Source organism: Fundulus heteroclitus, chromosome 9, assembly GCF_011125445.2.
Source record: "Fundulus heteroclitus isolate FHET01 chromosome 9, MU-UCD_Fhet_4.1, whole genome shotgun sequence".
In the NCBI taxonomy this organism is placed as follows: domain Eukaryota; kingdom Metazoa; phylum Chordata; class Actinopteri; order Cyprinodontiformes; family Fundulidae; genus Fundulus; species Fundulus heteroclitus.
This window is the reverse complement of record NC_046369.1, coordinates 31,813,098-31,831,519: the sequence shown is the minus strand read 5'-3', so window position 1 is coordinate 31,831,519 and position 18,422 is coordinate 31,813,098. Positions and strand designations below refer to the sequence as shown.

The following is an 18,422-nucleotide window of genomic DNA, read 5'->3' as shown; positions in this document are numbered from 1 at the left end:
ATAGCTCTCACTGTGGTGGCTTGGGTCCTAAAGCCTTAGAAATAGCTTTGTGTCTTGTTTCCAGACAGACCAATATCAATGACGTTGCTTCTCATCTGTTTTTGAATTTCTTGATTATTGGGATACGAGGTGCTGCTGTTAGCCTACTTCATGTTGTCAGAGAGGTATTTTTTGTATTTATTTAAAAAAAGAATAATACAGTTCTGAGGAGTTCTCATTGAAGAAATGAGCCTCAGCCTTCCAGAAAATGTTAATTACAGTTAATTCATGATTCAGCAATGGGGTGATAACTTTGTTTTCCGTTTTATTTTATAATAGAACAAGTTGATTTTTCATTTTAATAAATAAATCCCACATTAGTAAAACGTTTGCTTTGAACGTTATCCTTCTCTTGGGCCTAGTCAGTGTGACGTCACCGGAGTCACGTGCTTTTTGTTTATGGGGCGCGAGTTGTCTTGTTCGACTTTAGCCACGTTTTTATGAGTTTATTTAATCACCAGGTGGGCAGCAGCAGTCTTTGTCTTTCAGTCTGCTGGCGCGGTCACGCGGGTTTAACCTCACTTCGTTTATATTTACCTTGACGACGACGCGGTGACACGCGGACGCGCAAATAGGTGTTGGTTACGTGCTCGCTCTCGACATCGCGCGCGGTGACGTGTGCGATCCGCCGCCTGTTGGTCTTTCACAGTTGACGAGTGTTATGAAAATGGCCTCGACCCTGCCCGTCAGCGCGGCTCTCCGGAGAAGATGACGACGCTGAGCTCCCCACGTCGGCCAAACTCCACAGTGTCTGCTGTGAACACGTAGCTATCGGCGGAGGAAACGGGAAGAAAGGGACCGTCGGCCAAGGAGCCGCCAAGAAAACACTCGGCACCGCGGCGTCTTTTTTCCGCCAGGCTGAGGAGCCACCATGGAGGATATCAACTCCAACATCAACGCGGACCTGGAGGTGCGGAAGCTCCAGGACTTGGTGAAGAAGCTGGAGCAGCAGAACGAGCAGCTGCGCAGCAGGTCCACCATGCTGTCTTCGTCCGGAGCCGTGCCGGCCAACCACAGACCCCTGAGCGCCGGCTACGACTCGCCCTCCCTGTCGGTGGGGGTGGCGGCCGGTCTGGCCGGCTTCCCCGGGGTGGGGTTCGGCGGGCCGCTGGAGAACAGCCGCTGGTCCAGATCCAGGCTGTCCTGCGACGGCATCAGCTTCAGGAGGGCGTACGACGGCGAGGGGGCTTCCGCGGCCATCTCCGTGTCCAGCATGAACTCCCTGTACCCGGACAACGCGGCGGGGCTGGCGGCGGACGGGGAGACCTCCATTCTGGACGAGGTGGACATCTTGGACCTTGAAGACATGGACTGTCTGAACGAAGAGGAGGACAGCTGGTGAGTTGGGGGGGGGGGGGGTTACAGCTGCTCTATACATTAGCTGCCACATAGACGCCTGGCTGGACGGTCAGCTGGCTGAAACGTGAGGTCACCAGGAGCCCAGAGGCCGATCACCAGAGGGGAGTTTCCGGTGACCTTTGATCCCCGGCCTGCGCTAGTGGGACCTCAGCCGCTGGAAGGTTTCTTGTTTTAGAAACACATGAGTGGACCCTACAGGCCCAGGCTGCTGTTTGTCTCCCAGGGACAGATCGTCTTGTCCTGGGAGGAGATCAGTGTGTGTGCGGTGGAAACCAGCAGCCTTGTGGGAGGGGGTAGCCATGGTTATAGTCCTCCTCCTGACTCCTCTTCAGCTACAGCAGCTGGCACAGAGCTACAAGTGCTCTGCAGCAGAGACAGAGACATCCATCTGATCAGGCCGGACCGAAGCAGAGCCTTCGTGAAGCTCACCCGGCCTCTGCAGGGATTGTAAACAAAGGGGGGGGGGGGGGGCTGTGTGGTATAACCAGGTCACATCTGAGCATCTTACAGACAGATTAGCGTCTGGCAACACGTACGGTTATCAGGATTAGTCCCACAGCCCCCACGTCCTCCTGGTCATGTTCGTAAAGACTGACCTGGAACGGGACGCGTCCGTCCACACGGTGAGACGGGACACGTCCGTCCACACGGTGAGACGGGACGCGTCGGTCCACACGGTGAGACGGGACACGTCCGTCCACACGGTGAGACGGGACGCGTCCGTCCACACGGTGAGACGGGGGTTTACCAGCAGCCATGGGCTGATCATCGCTGCCGAGGTTGGAAAAGTTACCAAACCGTAGAAGCGGGGAAGTTAACTAGGATTGTTTTAAAACCGTTTCATTAGAGTTTTCTGGGGCTGGATGCAAACGTGTCACGTCAGCTTCCCCTTATGTCGCTGCGCACTGCTGCTCAGCTGGCTGATGCCAAAGCCTCCTGACCTTTGCCCTGTCTCCGGGCGGCACTGCTGCGTGGTTGGCTACCTGAGCAGAGAGCCCGGGTAATTAACCATGATGACGTCGCTGGTACTTTATAAAACACACAGCCGCTTTCTGACTAGGCCGATCAGATGATGATGATTAATAAATGTTCCAGAAAACATGACAGACTGGAACAACCCCGACTTTTCTAAGGACAGCGGAGCTACAGCTGCTTAATATTTTAGCCACAGCGCGGATGGTTATTGTTGTTTTTTCTGTTTTAGACAAAAGCGTTTAGCTGGAGCTGGCTGGCATCCTCGCTGGGAGGGCGTAGTTACTTTGTCGTTACAGAGACGTCTGACTCTGCTCCTCTAATTGGCACAGCCTCTATATGTCCTCCGCTCAGCCATACGCCGTCTAAATGGCCGCCGTAAAGACCCGCGGCTCTCCCTTTCCCGTCTTAATGATTTCAGCTGTGGGCGCCCCGGCTCCTCTCTAACGCTGCTCCCTCCTGCTCCGCCGAGCCGGGCCCGTCTGGCGCAGCGTGTTCAGCTCGCCTTTTCCCGTCAGCTCCATCCCCAGGATTACCACGCAGTGCCTAGATCTGGCCAGCTCCTGTCACAGACTCCCGTAATCCCAGAAATTAGCATCAGGGCGGATTTAAAAAGCTCCCTGCCGCTGCGGCGCCTATCCGCCCGTCTGTGAATGTTTACTACTCTCCCTTTTTTTTTTTTTTTTTTTGTGAATGGGTGCATTGAGACAGTTTTGGAGCTGCAGGTTTGCTGAGCTCCTGAATGACCTCCACCGTGTTGATGAACGACGCTAACAGGCGGTCTGGACTCCAGCCTGGTATTTCCCAGCATCACTCTCCCCGCGGTGTCGGAGCTCTCGTCACGCGGGCTTCCTGCCTGGCCGCTGACTCGGGTTTCTTCTCTCATCTCAGCCGTAAACACGTCATTTGTTTTTGCCTTCAGAGCGGAGCAGCCGCGCCGTAATCTTTGTCAACCCTCATATCATCCAAGGGCCGGCCTGCTCCCTGCTCACTGGACCAAAAGGCCTCTGGGAAACTTTAAAATGTGCCCTGGTGCCACAGGTTTAATCCCTTCTCACCCATCGTTTCCTGCCAGTGCTGCGTTCTGTCACACCAGGACGTTAGGGTGGATTATATCTGAGGCGTGAGGGCGTGTCCTGTCACCTTTGGCCTTAACGGAGGGACGTCCAGCACGTTGAGTCGGCCCGTCTTTATTCGGGCCCTAAGCGATCAGGGAGCTCGGTGAGAGCGGCGGGCCCCGTGTGTGAGCTCCTCTGTCTTCTGCCCTCAGGTTGTATGAATCGAGGCTGAACAGCCCGCTGCACAAAACCCTCAGCCCCATGGTGTGGTGCCGCCAGACGCTGGACAACCCCAGCCCTGAGATGGAGTCGGCCAAGCGCTCGCTCATCCACAGGCTGGACGTCACCCTGTCAGGTAAACCCACCACTTCTCTTTCATGTGCATGCTAGTAGAAGTTAGAGTTAATTCCAATTAAATACACAGATTTTAATCTATTTTAGACGTGGCAGCATTTTAAAGCCAGGCGTGTTGCTTTAGCCGGATTGGAACCCGCCACCGCCGCTTCATGCCGGTGTCATGTCTGCTGACAACTCCACTAATTATAGTTGTTCTGCGAGGGGGGGGGGGTAGAGGACGGGCTTCAGATCCTTGCTGCTAAACTAGGAGGGGGTCATTTCCATGTGGACAGCTGTTTGCTCATGTGACCGTTGGCTCAGGTTGGGTGACACGGGGCTGGAGGCTGGTGGGAGACTCAGGAACACTTTCCTCCCATACACGGCCTGTCAGGGTGATGTCACTGCATGTTTAAAACGTCATCTTAGCCTGAAGTCCTCCTAGTCATGTGGTTCACCTGCTGCGTGCTTTAACATGTAAAACGTTTCTATCTCAAACTAATCAGAGCTACTGGATTGGGTGAAAGCTTGGACCAGAGTCAGGAGCCACGCCCCGTGTGACTCCTGACTCCTTCCCATCACACCCGGCTTCTAGCAGGCGGTCGGTCCGGACTCGCAGCGGAAACCTCTCGCTGCACACAGAGCCGTCAGGCGTGTGGTCGTTGCTTTGCGTTGTGTTTGCGGCCGGGCGCCGTGCCCTCTGCACGCGCACGCCCGGCTAAGATCCGCAGCTCCGCTGACGTCTCGGCTGCATGCCTTCACGGGGAGGAACCGCCTGGGAGACTCCCTGGGTCGGCGGCACGCCGTCTTTCATGTCAGGAGCGGCTGCTCCTTTTTAGCTCCACCTGGTTCTTTCAGCGGTTCCCTGAGGGTCGCTCAGCTCTCCCGCCGGGTTTCCTGAACAGCGCTCTGACTCGTGTGTGCGGCTCGTCTCCCGCTGCGCTGCCAGTTTCATCCCTCTCCTCCTTTCTGCTCTCCGTCATCATGTTTACACAAGCCTCTCTGTTTGTTCTTCTCCCGTGATTTAGCCACAGCTCTCTGCGGCTGTTCCAACTCGCCCTTTAGCTCGGGTGGACTTCCACACACTGTCCCCCCCCCTCTTCTCACGCATTTAAACCTGCTGGTTTTAACCAGCCTGCTGGGTTGTTCAGGATGAGAGAACTAGGTTGTTCTCAGGACGTGAGAGTTTTAGGGCACACTATTTTTGTTAGTCCCTGAGCTGCAGCTCCGTCTGATTGGCCCGCGTCTCCGTGGAATGACAGCGATGGGCCGTGTTACGCAACACCAGATCCTCAAGAAGCAGTCAGCCCGTACCTGAGTCCAAAAGGCGGTGCGCCCCCCCTGCTGCAGGTAGGAGGTACTGTTAGGGTGGCCCAGTCAAAGCCCACACCTAAATTAGTTTGAGAATCTACGGCGAGGCTCGATGATGGCTCCTCACAGAAGGACTTCATCCCATCCGCCTGATCTTAAACCTTTTAGCCAAGAAGAGCGGCATGGAACACGTTTACGGTTAACGCGAATGAAATCCGAGCGTTTGACGAGCATTAACATTTTTCCAGACGCCATTAGTTCCTCCCAAATGTGTCCGCTAATCAAATGACTCCCCGACGGCTGAAGTAGAGTTTTCTTACGGGCCTGATCAGTCAGGCCCGGCGTCGCAGATGTGCCGCTGACATTAGCAGCAGCTGATCCGTGCAGATGTTAGGCTGGATATGCTGGTATTTCCTGAATAATGCAGGCGGACAGAGTGCAGAGCCTGAGCTGGAGACAGAGAGAGAGGGAAAGTGAAAGCAGCCGCGTGGACAGAGAGGCTGCCGTCCCGTCACCACAGAGCAGAAAGATGAGCTGTGAGAAGGACAGCAGGCCTTCCAGAGCACTAAGCCAGATTCAGACGGAGCTCATTGGGCTGTGAGCCTGAGCCTTCCCTCTGACTGCTGCTTTGCAGGCTTTCACAGAGAATGCCATTGTTCTGCGCGCATATGGACTGAATGCCGTGCTTTGTTTAGCATCTTTTTTTTCCCCCCCTCAGCAAATGATGCGGGAACTCTATCAGGCCCGCACTTAGCATATGGTGCAAGACACTCAGCCAGCCTTGCAGCAGAGTGCAGAGCTTTGATGGAGCTGCTTGGCCGGGAGGAGAGCCACTGCGTCAGGCCCCAGGAGAAACCGCGGCCCTCCGTTTGGCACGGAGGGCCGCGTTATTGTTACGGCAGCGCTTCAGATCGCCGGCCGACAAACGGGACGGTCGAAGTAAAATGATAAAGCGATAAAAATAAGTTGCAGATTAATCGACAACAATAAGAACAAAACGGTTTTAAGAGTTGCTGGAAAGTCTGAATGTATGTTTGTGGTACGGGAACGAGTGAAGAATAAATAGAAGTGGCCGACATTAGAATAAAATGTAAATAATGAATCTAGATAGAAAATAATTGCCAAGGCAGATGCATCGGTTGGAGAAGAATTTCCATGTTTTTATGGCAAACATTTGACCCTTTACGTCATGGCTACACGTACCCAGGCGTATACCAGCACACACACTTGTTGATGCATATGAACAGCTATTCAACACCAGAGGCCGCGTGTTTAGTTTGTTGTTGGGTCGACGCCTAGAGCCGTCATGTATCTGCTAACGTACGTTTGGCCCAGTTTCTTTTTTCTTTTCTTATCAGACGTAAAACAGCGTCTGTTGTCGAGCGACGGTCGACTCCATCCATGCTTTGCCTTTGTGGTTCCCCTTTGTAGCCAACAAGCGGCGGAGCCTGTATGGGAGCCCCTATCTGCAGCAGAGCTACGGCAGCCCGTACAGCACCAATGCAGCCAACAGCCCCTACAGCAGCGGCTTCAACTCGCCCTCCTCAACGCCCTGCAGAGTGCCCATCGTCCGGCAGCAGCTGATGCCCAGCAACTCTGGTACGGAGCCCCTGTTAGCTCGCTGTCTGTGACGCAGCCTGTCCTCGCTGGGCGACTGAGATGTGTTTCCTGTCCAGTACACCAGAGAAATGCCGCCGCAGAGAGGAATCCTCCGGCCATCAGCCCGCAGTCGTCCGTGGACAGCGAGCTGAGCACCTCCGAGATGGACGAGGACTCCGTGGGTTCCTCCACCACCTACAAACTCAACGACGTCACAGACGTCCAGATACTGGCGCGCATGCAGGAGGAGAGTAAGTGCCTGTTCTCGTCTTCTTCTGTGTCCTGTTCTCTGCTTCCAAGCTGCCTCTCTTACAGTGCTGCCGTCTGTTGACAGGTTTGAGACAAGAGTACGCCGCCACGGCGTCCAGGCGCAGCTCAGGCTCGTCCTGCCACTCGCTGCGGCGCAGCACCTTCAGCGACCAGGAGCTGGACGCACACAGTCTGGAGGACGAGGAAGAGGCGGCGCACATGTCCTTCGCCCTGCCCTCCAGCCGCTTCAGCCCCTCCCCTCGCCACTCTCCCCACGTCTCCCCCAGGAACTCCCCCCGCTCGCGCTCCCCCGCCCGCTCCAGCGACCGCAGCCGCGGCTCGCCGCAGCCCATCATCAGCCGCCTGCAGCAGCCCCGCCACTCGCTGCAGGGCCACGGCCACGACCTGCAGACCAACGTGGTCAAGAACGAAGGTGAACAGAGCCCAGGCCTCAACTCATCCATGTTTATCTCTAATGGACCTGCTGACACAGCATTAACACCAATACATAACTAATATAGCGCTCGGGTCCCAGGTGGTGGACAGAACAGGTTTCTCATCATGGTAAACGCGTAAAGCTTTGGGGTTGAGCTCATTGGTCCCTGTCCTGCTGTTGCAGAAAAGCTCCGCCGAAGTCTTCCCAACCTCACGCGCTCGGCCACGGCCACGGCTCAGTCCCCAGAACCCGTCAAGAACAGCCGCAGCTGTGAGTCCAACCTCCAGGTGCCAAACGGCGGCTCTCCCCGACACCAGAACCAGTCCGCAAGTGAGTATCCTCCCTGACGGCGTCCCGCGCCGTGCGCCGTGACCGAAACGAGCGCTTCCCTCTGTAGCGGCCGCCGTCAGGTGAAATGTTGACATTTTCCCAGAGTTCCTTTAGCTCTGCTGTCAGAAACGCGACAGGCTGTGTGATCTGTGGGTTGTGCGTCGCTCTCTCCGGCTGCTTTGTAGTGACATGGCTGCTTTGCTGGGGGATCCTCTCCGATCGGTCGTGGCTGGATCGTCTCGTGTTCGTGTCTAACTTACTCACATGAAGGGAGTGCACTTTAACACCAGCATGTTCCTTAAAGCTCCTCCTCTGTAACTAACGGCTATCTGTTTAACGTAATCCTGTAAAGGGAGCCAAAGCTGATGGTGTCTTCCTTAATCCAGGATGAGCGGTCCCGCTCTGTTACGAGGTGTTTAGGGTCAGGATCAAAGAGCAGGTTCCAGCTGCTGCTTTCATCCTGCCTCAGGATCAGCGGTCCTCTCCTTGGCCGCAGAAGTTCTTCATCTCATATTTAACGGTGGTAACGATTGGGTCGTATCTCTTTTTCCACCTGCGCTTTGGTTGCACCGGGCATGTGGGCCAACCAGCAGCTGCCTTCCTGTCTTCTCTTCGCTGTAAAGCACGGGTAACCCTCACCCTCCTCCTTTTTGGTCTGACTTCTTCAGCCTTTCTTTGGCTCTTTGCTGCTCCGCCTCCTGAAGGCAGCAGCCCTGAAAGCGGTTGTTTGTGGAGCCCCCTAGTGGCTGCACGCTGCGCTTCGGGCACTTCTCTACTCTCCAGTGAAGCAGCGATTCTCCGACAGACTTCCATGTTGACCTGTCCGTGTTTTGCAGCCGCTGCTCAGCTCCCGAGGTACTCGGCCTCCTCCCGCTCGTCCCCGAAACCCAAACAGCTCCTCCAAAAGCCGACCGCCCTGCGAGGTAACAGCCTGCCCCCCCGACCAGCTGGAGGCTGTGCTCCTACACACCGATACACGATGAGCTGGCTATATTTGTGGGCCTGAGAGGGATGTGAGAGCAGCGCATTAAAGCGTCTGAGGCTGTGAGATAATGTGTTTTAGATGCTGTTTGTGCAGCTCTCTCTCTCTGAATATGAAGGAAGTGACCGCGGAGTAGAGCGGTTGTTTACGACGACATCCTATGATTCCAGAACATATTTGCTTGGCTGCAGTGTTCAGCTGATTGTTAGTTAGTCATAGAAATTTTATTTTTCGTTTTATTAACTAGAGTGCGGTTGTAGAAGAGGATTTCACTATCATGTTATAAGGGATGAGATTATTAGAGAGCACCTCTCAGACTGTTAACAGTCTCTGATATTAGTGATCAGCCCGGTTAGCGATAGCATCTGGAAACATCTCAACATTCCTCGCAGACGAAGGCTGTCGATACTTCTTAGGCCAGCTTGGCTGACCGACGGCGACGGTTCAGAAAGCTCAGAGCTCCTTCCTGCTTTGAGCCGCTTTTCATTTTTAATTGCCTCTGATATGGAAAATGGCTAGCATCCCGTCTTCTATCCACAGTATCGGCTCTCACACTGAGAAGTGTTGCCTGCCACACCTGTACGGTGACCACAAGCAGGACAGACAGCTCACCTGACAATAACAATAATCAGCTGTACCCACTATATCTAGAGAAGGAGAATCCTTTTTTTCTTCTTTAGCTGGCAGTGTAGCACTAAGAATTGCTCTCTTAATGCCAAAGACAGCCCAACAGATTTACTTTCACAAAGGGAGCATTACTGCCTTCGCTGTAGTACTCTGCTTTGTGTATATGCAAAAAAAAAAAAAAAAAACTTAGATATTATTTTGGGATTATTTCAAGTTCAATAGACACAGAAACGGAAAGGTAAAAGAGAAAGAAAGGAAGAGAGAAAGGTGAGGCAAGATGCTAAAAGGGACAAAAGGTGACAAAAATAGAGCAGAAGAAAAAAGGGAACAAGAAGACGTCCAGAAGCAAAATTAACCAATCAAGTATTACAGGTAGTTCTTGAAGAGTAGTGTGGTCAGGACTCTGAAAAAGATGTTTAAATCACTTTATGACAATATTCAGCAACAGAATCATAAATGCATGTCTTCCTATAGTGAAGCCCAGCTGACATACTAAGGAGACGATTCTGCTAAAAAGCGATCGATATGTGAGCAGAGGCATTTAAATCATGCAGGACTTAGGCTCTTGAGGACTGGAGTCTGAGATGAAAGCAGAGACCGGTCGCTGCTCAAACATGAAAGTTCTCACTTAGCGCTGGATCCAGTTGACCTGCAGCACATGAAGAGAGAACAAGACACAGAGGCTTGGGTCATCCATGGGTTCAGACTAAAACCATTTAAAGGTGCCATGACATCACTATATAAACCATTTCATGTACTTGATATTGCTGCAGAAATTCTTCAAAGAATTTCATAAAAAAAATTACATCTTGTTGTTTTGTCAAGCCTGATATCCCTCCTCAGTAAAAGGCTTGACTGTGGTAATGATATCCGTCTCTACCTAGTTGACTTCACTCTTTGGCTCCACCCATATTTGGAAAACGGGTCAGACGCGGCCCCCCACACCACTTTCCCCTCCATCCACACCTCTCTTCATAACTCTCCATCACAAATCCATTATTATGGCAGTTTGAGCCGATACAGGGAGGCTGATCTGGGGCTGCCGCTCCTCCGCCTTCCTCCCCTCTAGTGGAGCAGTCATGACATGTTAGCGCGACTCAGGGCTGGATGCATCAGCTGTGGTACATAGTACATAGAAAGATGACCTGTTTTCTGATCTGACCGTTTCTCAGCAAAGAAACAAAGCTGACCGACCCTGAGCAGGTCCTTTGGTATTCAGCTCTGACATTAACACGGCCCCATCAGCGCACACCACACCATATTATACCCCCGAAAACCTCCGAAAAATTACATTTGTTGTCATGGCACCTTTAACCTTAATAGCAAAATTGAGTCTTCACTATTTCTCACATTCAGGGGAGGGTTTGCATCATTTCATTTAGACAAAAATACGGTCAGCTTACTCTTATTGTGTAGGTTTTTCCACATGTACCACTAACGTGTGCTACCCAGTAACATGAGGAGCCGTGTTCCATTTATGAGGAATCAGGACGACAATATTCAGGATTAATTCAGTTCGGTTTATTTATACCGCACCGATTCACAACACATGTCGTCTCAAGGCACTTTACAGAGTTGTGTGAGACAGATGGGTTAAAATGTTTTATATCTAAGGAAACCCAGCAGCATTCACTCCTAAAAGAGCATGTAGCCACAGAGGACAGACGCAGGCATTGTGTTGTTGACTTTTCAGCAATCCCTCATACCGAGCATACAGGTAGCATCAGTGGAGAAGAAAACGCGCCTTTAACAGAAAGAAACCTCCAGCAGAACCAGGCTCAAATGAGCACGGAAGCACTGACGCAGGGGTACTTTCTATGTGAGAGAAAAGTAAAGGGTAATGGCAGCAGTGGCTTCTTTAATGGGTTAGGCAACAAGTATTTGAGCCTAGGGGATGACAGAGAGCACATACACTTAGTCACAGTGAAAGCTCAGCCAATAGCTATGTCCAGGAGAGAAACGGGGTTAAACACTGAAAGACGTGTTCTATTGGAGAACATAAAGGTGTTGGCAGCAGCAGCCTCGCCCATGCACTAAATGCAGCTAAACAGAAGGCCAGGCCAGATCTAGCTACTATAAAGAGAAAAAACAGAGATCAGAAAGTTCAAAGCTGAATTAGTACAAATATGGAGAGTAGTAGGAGAATGTAGCAGATTGAGAAAAAAATGGCCTTTACATGCCAGCAGCATAGTTCAGGATAACCCTAACCACTCTAATTATAAGCTTTATCATAAAGGAAAGTTTTAAGCCTAGTCTTAAAGGTAGACGGGGTGTCTGGCTCGGGGACTAAAACTGGGAGTTGGTTCCACAGAAGAGGAGCCTGATAACATAAAGATTATGTTATGTCTTTATGTTAACATAAAGATCTACTTGTCTATGAACAAATGTCTGAGCATGAACATTACAGACTAAGAGTTTCACCTCCTGCCAGAGACAGATTATCAGCAGAAATGTCATGGTAGTTTTGGGCTTCTAACAATTTGTTGGTGAAAATTTAAGTTTCCTTGTTTGAGTTGTTGGTGTATCTTCCCTAATCTATTCTACACAGGCTTAAAGTTAAACATACAACCCCATAATTATTTGGATCAATGTAAGCAAGTTGCACGGATACCAAAAGCATTTTGTAGCCATCAAACAAGGTCCGGGCATAAATCTGGCCGGAGTTCTGAGCACTCTGCTTCAGAGTGGTACAGTTTATATTGGTTGAGCTTTCCTGACGAGGCTTTTAACAGTATATCATGCATTTTTAATAGGTCTGAGGTCAAGGCCATCCCAGCGGCTTAGTATTAACCTGTTTTGTCCATTAAGGAATTTGGAGTTGATCTCCTGCTTCATTATTCCACCTGCTTTGTGCAATTTACCACCACTGACAACTAAAAAGACCCCAAGCACGATGCTGCCACCACCATGCTTGACAGCCGCTCAAGAAAGTGTTCATGGCTCTGGTAGCCTCGCCTTAACTCCTCCAGACAAGCTTCTTTGTCATTGTTGCCAAATAGCCCGGCCTTTATCTTCTCTGAGCATTGGGTTTGTTGATGCGGGCAAAATCCTTCAAGCTGATCATTCCTGCCAAAAAACCGAACAGGTCACCTCTAACCGGAATTACTGTCCAGCTTTACCGACACAGTCTTTAGACAACACCGATTCAGACGAATACATCAGATCAGTTGATGTTTTGGGTCAAAGTTCTTGACATATTCCAATATGTAGGCAAAGGTTACATTAAAACTAAAATGTCCGACTGTTCACATGCAGTTCTAAGGAGTACGTTAGATTGTGATTGGTGAATCCTGTAAGTGTTCCACCGTCAGCCCCGTCCTCGCTGCTCTGAATTAAGGCCTGTCTCTGTTGTCTCTGTCCAGTCCCACTCTCCTGTTGCTTTGGAGAAGAAGGTGATTTTAGTGAGTATTCGCTGACGGCTCGCACCTCTGAGCACACCGTGACTGTGTTTGCGCTCCCTGGTTGTGTTGATGTTGTGCTTCTGGACTGTCCTTGTTTTTTGCTCTCGTTTGTGAGTCGCCTCATTCTGTCAACACACGAGGAATCACAGCAAGCAGCTGTGTCCGACCAGATCTCTTCCATTTCTTCATGCTTGAGTGACCATTGTGTATTTCCTAAAGTCATGCTGCAACCAATACGCATTCCTTTGTAGTAGTAGTCATGCTGTTATACTGACTTCATAATAATGCCAGTCTCACCCCATTGCACTGTTGTTGATCATTATGCCATTGCTTAAGCAGATGAATAAAAATGGTAGAAAAGTTTAAGAGCCCGTCACTAAACTCGCTCACACCTGACTTTCTTCCTGTGCCCGTCTGCAGTCCCCTCCCCCAGTAAACTCCGGACCCCGGCCACGCCCTCCCCGCTGGCGTTGAGACAGCCTGTCAAGGCTACATCCACCCCTAATTCAGCCACCTCCACCCCGACCCGCTCGCTGGCTCCTCCCCGCAGCGGCCTTCCTCGGCCGAGTGCTTCTGCAGGAGGAGGCATCCCTCTGCCACGTAGCAAGCTGGCTCAACCGGTGCGCAGGTATGCATATCTACGGGAATTTTGTCTTACATGTCTATGCAGGTGCATCATCAAAGTTTATACCAGCAACGCAGTTCAGAAAGTGAGATCTGTCTGTCTGTCTATTAGGGCTGAACAATTAATCGCATTTTCAATATAATCGTGATTTAAAATAACTCAATTTCCAAATCGCAGAGTCTGCAATTTTTGGCTATGTAACAATTAGGGAATTAGACACGTCCATTAGGTGTTGGTAAAATGTTTAACGTGGGTTTGCCTCCACATGGAAGGTAAGACAGTTGCAGCAGTGAGATAATCTAATTTTATTACTTCTATTATAGTTTGTATAATCATACATAGCATAAAGTACAGGTCAATCAGTTTAATACATAGACTTGCTTGTTGGTTGCACTTTATGTTCAACAAGGATTAAAGTCCAAATCAACTAAAAGCTGTTCTCTTGAATAATATTCTGATTAATAGAAACATTAAAAATTCTTGTTTTAAATAGTCCTTGTTTACAAACATCTTTATTTAGAGGCCATTTTTGTTGCTTGTGGTTAATGCGGAGAAAAGTCAAAATTGCAATTTTGGTTGAAATATATCGTAGGCAGAACGCAATCATTTCTGCTCCAAGTTTAGATGCTGTGGGTCTTTTAGCGACTAATCTGCACAGCGAGGAAACAAGTTGATTTATTGTTTGTATATGTTTAAAAAGACATGATAAATTAAACTGGAAAAAAAATCGCATTAAATCACAATATTAAGAAAAAAAATCGCAATTAGATTATTTTCCAATATCTATCTATCTATCTATCTATCTATCTATCTATCTATCTATCTATCTATCTATCTATCTATCTATCTATCTATCTATCTATCTATCTATCTATCTATCTATCTATCTATCTATCTATCTATCTATCTATCTATCTATCTATCTATCTATCTATCTATCTATCTATCTATCTATCTATCTATCTATCTATCTATCTATCTATCACATAGGAGTGAAACTGATTGGACAGTTGCTGCATGGATGATTATGTTTCAGCTGCAACAAGTTAATTCACTCTCTCTGATGCAATGCATAGCTTCTTTTCTTCAGCATCCATGTCAGAAAACACTTTGAATTAATGACATGCTTTCTTTTTAAGTAGCTTTCTAAATTATATACTTTTTGATATAATAATATTTATTGTGTGGTACCCATGAGGAACTACAGACAACTACCCTTCATGGCTAATTCTGGGCATGATCTGTGACGAGCGTTGTCCATTTTGAAATGAACATCGTCAACCTGTATATTTTAGAATATATTCCATTAACTATAGATATGGTGTGCTTTTATCAAAATGTCATTCTTTCAATTGTCCCCGTCTAGATCTCTTCCTGCTCCTCGAACGTACGGCGGCACTGGCGACAACTGGAGAGAAGGTTGTTACTGAGGCGAGCCAGCAGGGGGCAGTCTGGTCACACTCAGCAGACGGAAGGAGACAATACAACATGGCACTTTATGTACCTAGAGAAGATTTTCCTTTAAAGAGACACGTAAACATGTATAAATCAGAGTTTTAAGAAGAAGAGAGATTCCACAATGTGTCAGAAAAGGCATCCCATCATTATTCTGTGGGGAGAAGGGGGGGGGGGGGGGTCTGGCTCTGGGAATGGGGGGTCAGGCATATAATGCAGGCGACACAGAAAATGCCAAAGAAACCAGGCCGCCTTCAGCTCCGCCAGCAGAGTACTAGTTGCCTGCAGGGGTCACGTCTACATGCCCCCCCCCTCCTCCTCCTCCTCCTCCGTTCTCCTGTCACCTCCCTCAGGGTGAAATGTTTCCACACATTTCTGTTATTATGCTCTGTGTTCAGCAGATGTCGGTGAGTGATCTCTATGATGATGCCGTGCAGGTGAACTGTCCCGTGGTGTTAAGAGAATCGTGTGATGTCTTTCAACAGTGAAAGCACCTCCTGTGTGGGTAACAGCTCTTTAATCGTCCCCCTCCATAAAGAAAAAAAAAAGAAGAAGAAATCAGCCAGAATGTATGCACACGTTTGTTTTACAAATTATTTATTCAAATTATTTAAGAAGCATATGTCCAAACACCCATATCAGTATTTTGATTTCAACTTTTCTGTTTGATATTGTTTATTTTGAACCTCAGCTGCAAGCTAACTCTCCAAAGCATCCGCTGTGACTCCTGTAAGGGTCAGCCTAGAGGACGTTTGTTAGCACTCAGTTAACGGACAGCTGGCTTTGTTTTCAGAAACAAACTCCATTATTTCTTAGGAAGAAACGGTCACTGTCACCCGTTCAGCTGAAGCAGCCGACACAACTTTGTTTTCCAGTGACCTGTGTCATTCAAGAGGAAAAAAACAGCAGCAGGAATGGGAAAAATCATTTAAATAATAGTTTGGGACCGTTTGGGCTTTCACCCGATGTGCTACGTGAATTAAAAAAAGGCATGCCAGTGTGAGGAAAGTTGCTTGGGTCATTGCTGGGCTGGGTGTCTTTAATTAGTGCCTATAATTTCACAGTTCACTTGAGTTTGAACATTACATTTTGTTTTTTGTACGTTCATCATTTGTGCCGAGTTCTTTCTTTGCCAATGTGGTTTTCAGCTTTGCATCTATGCCTGATTGAAATGCTTGCCTGTTTGTTTTTGTATTTGAATCAACACACTTATAATTGCTTTAAAATGTTCCTTATGCCTTTGTATTTATATAAAAAATACTGGTTGTGTAAATGAAACTATTTATTAAAGAGATGGGTGCCTCTGTCAATGCTTCGATTTGGTGGGAAGCCAGGATGAATGTTGTAAAAAGACATACAGCACACACTTTGTGTGAAACCTTTTTTGTTAAGGAGCCTTTTTTATAGCCACAAACATAACATTTGGTTTCCCTCTGTAAAGTCACATTTCAAATAAAAAAAAAGCTTCTCCTTTCTTCTCTAGCTTCTGACTTTTTTCTTTCTATCCAATTAAAATAATCTTTAACTTGGCTGAGCAAAATAGATAAAGTATAAATCAATGATTTGAATAACAAATATTACCAGCCAAATTTATATTTTATTTATTTATATATATATATATATATATATATATATATATATATATATATATATATATATATATATATATATAATCAGTCCCTCCAGGATTTTGTGGCACATTTTAGTGATTGTTGCAGCTTAAAATGATTTTGCCTTTTGTTAAAATTTGCAATGGTTTATAGTGTTTTCCTTATCTTTTTATTACAAAACCCCCCTGAAAATTGTTTAAAGCTTATAATAAAAAAAATTATTCTGATATGCCGACATTTTATTGTAATAAGAGCACTGGGAGAATATATTAACATCCAGAACAACACTCTCTAAGTTGTAGCTTATTCTTTTAACACAAAGAAAATACATTTTTAATTTCTAGTTCATAGAACCTGCAGTACAAAAACAATAACACAACTTGTTCTTTTCAGTGTCTGTAACAAATAACTCAGTATTTACTGAATAAAGTAGTTCCTCAATGCCATATAAACATGGCATCTGTAAACGTTTAAAACTGAACAGTATTATTCTGTCACATAAATCATAAATGCAATCCTGCTGTCTACAAATACAAAATAAATTCTGACAAAAATACAGCACACAGATGCTTAAAACTGTTGTTTGAAATAGATGGTGCTGATAAAATAAAAGTTGGGGTTTGTGTGAAGTACATAAACAGTTTTTAAACAATGAAAATAATTAAGGTGGTGCAATTCCAAACGTTCAAATTTCCAGTATTTTGCACCCAAGTACACCTTTGCTTCCCTGTGTGTTTGCTCTCAACATAAACTGAGCAGTAACATCCAAAAATGAAACAATGCAGGGGAAAAACAGAAAAATATAAAAAACAATCCTGTAAACAGAATCTGCTTCTTTATCCATTTTAAAAGTTGCTGGTTGTGGTAGAGTATGGTCATTAGCTGTGATTTTTGTTGGCAAATGTGACATGATTCTTACACAAGTTAGCATGTTCGCCGGTAGAAACAGGAAGTGCGCCCCCTCGCGTTCACTCGACGATCATTTCTCATGCAGAAATTGCGGTGATTGGCTGAATTTGCTTTAATAGTTAAATATTAGCTCTTTGGTAGAAAATCTCATAAGTATTCAACACAAACAGCATTATGTACCTGGAGCGGCTTCCTGGTTACCAGGATCAGCTTGTGATGAATCTGCTGAGCGAAGGGGAGATTTAATCTCTTAGTGGCGCAAACCGTCCCATCCCACACTGGACCTCATGACGTCAGCACTCATATCCTGCAGACTGATGCCATGAGCTGCTACAGACGCTGCTCCTAACGAGACATTTCACATAGGTGCTGCTGAATGGGATGATTTATTGCATGAAGCGAAGAAACTAATGGATTTTAATAACTGGAGAGAGAAAACAATATTTGAAAAATCTAAAGATTGATTTTTGAAAAGGATAGAGAGTTATTAAACTCTCTAGTATCCTGTAATAGATTCATACTTGCTGTAAGGTGAAATTAAATTAGTATTTTTTCCCCTAAAGTTTTATGAATCCTTTTTGTATTTATAGGCAACAAAAACATTTTCTTCATATCTGAGCTGTATGCAATCTAGATGCAGGATAGATTATTATCAATTTACTGTGGGTGAGCATTACTTTAAAAATGAGCAGCGTTTGATTCATCAGTCATCGGTCCGCTCTCTTAGACTGGTTAAAACCCCTCATTTCTTTAGGATGATCTGGGGCAAAATTAAATATACACACAGTGTAATAAATAAATACATACAGATATGAACAATGCAAACATAGCTGCGTATTATGGCATGCATTTCCATTGCAGGTTTTCAAAAATACAAAGTTTTAAGCTTCAAAACACTTCTGAAAATCTTTGATGATGGAATCCGTCCAGGTCCTTTTCACAGATTGTTGAATTATAGTGAAATCCATGCAGTGTCTTCACTGCAGCTGCTTAACGCCACTGAAGGAGGACATGTGGTTGATATCCGACAATTGCAAAATTACACATCTGAGATTTATCGGGGTTAAATAACAAGTTAAAGGAAAACGCTAAACAGACAGAAAACAGATCACGACTGTTTCTTTTTT

General features: G+C 47.2%; 1 protein-coding gene across 4 annotated transcripts; it reads left to right on the top strand.

Annotated features, from left to right (window-relative positions):
• Positions 1-606: 606 nt before the first annotated feature.
• Positions 607-15,382, top strand: slain2 (SLAIN motif family, member 2). Of its 4 annotated transcripts, XM_036141492.1 has the most exons (10): positions 607-1,099; positions 1,130-1,377; positions 3,641-3,783; positions 6,504-6,671; positions 6,749-6,922; positions 7,006-7,353; positions 7,540-7,686; positions 8,523-8,609; positions 13,117-13,324; positions 14,688-15,382. In XM_036141492.1, exons 1-10 carry the CDS (start codon positions 911-913, stop codon positions 14,749-14,751), a joined length of 1,776 nt encoding a protein of 591 aa, XP_035997385.1. In that variant the 5' UTR covers positions 607-910; the 3' UTR covers positions 14,752-15,382. The 4 variants fall into 4 exon arrangements, with proteins under 4 accessions (XP_035997385.1, XP_012716569.2, XP_012716568.2 ...); XM_012861115.3 differs by lacking the exon at positions 8,523-8,609 and adding an exon at positions 12,658-12,696 and having other exon boundaries at positions 607-1,377; XM_012861114.3 differs by having other exon boundaries at positions 607-1,377.
• The last annotated feature ends 3,040 nt before the right edge of the window (positions 15,383-18,422 follow it).

What these genes read in the sequence shown, in the direction of transcription:
- slain2 (XM_012861114.3), top strand. Translation starts at nt 911, where the DNA reads ATGGAGGATATCAACTCCAACATCAACGCGGACCTGGAGGTGCGGAAG. An exon ending in CAACGTGGTCAAGAACGAAG is followed by an intron (nt 7,354 to 7,539) that starts GTGAACAGAGCC and finishes CTGCTGTTGCAG; the next exon opens with AAAAGCTCCGCCGAAGTCTT. An exon ending in ACACCAGAACCAGTCCGCAA is followed by an intron (nt 7,687 to 8,522) that starts GTGAGTATCCTC and finishes CGTGTTTTGCAG; the next exon opens with CCGCTGCTCAGCTCCCGAGG.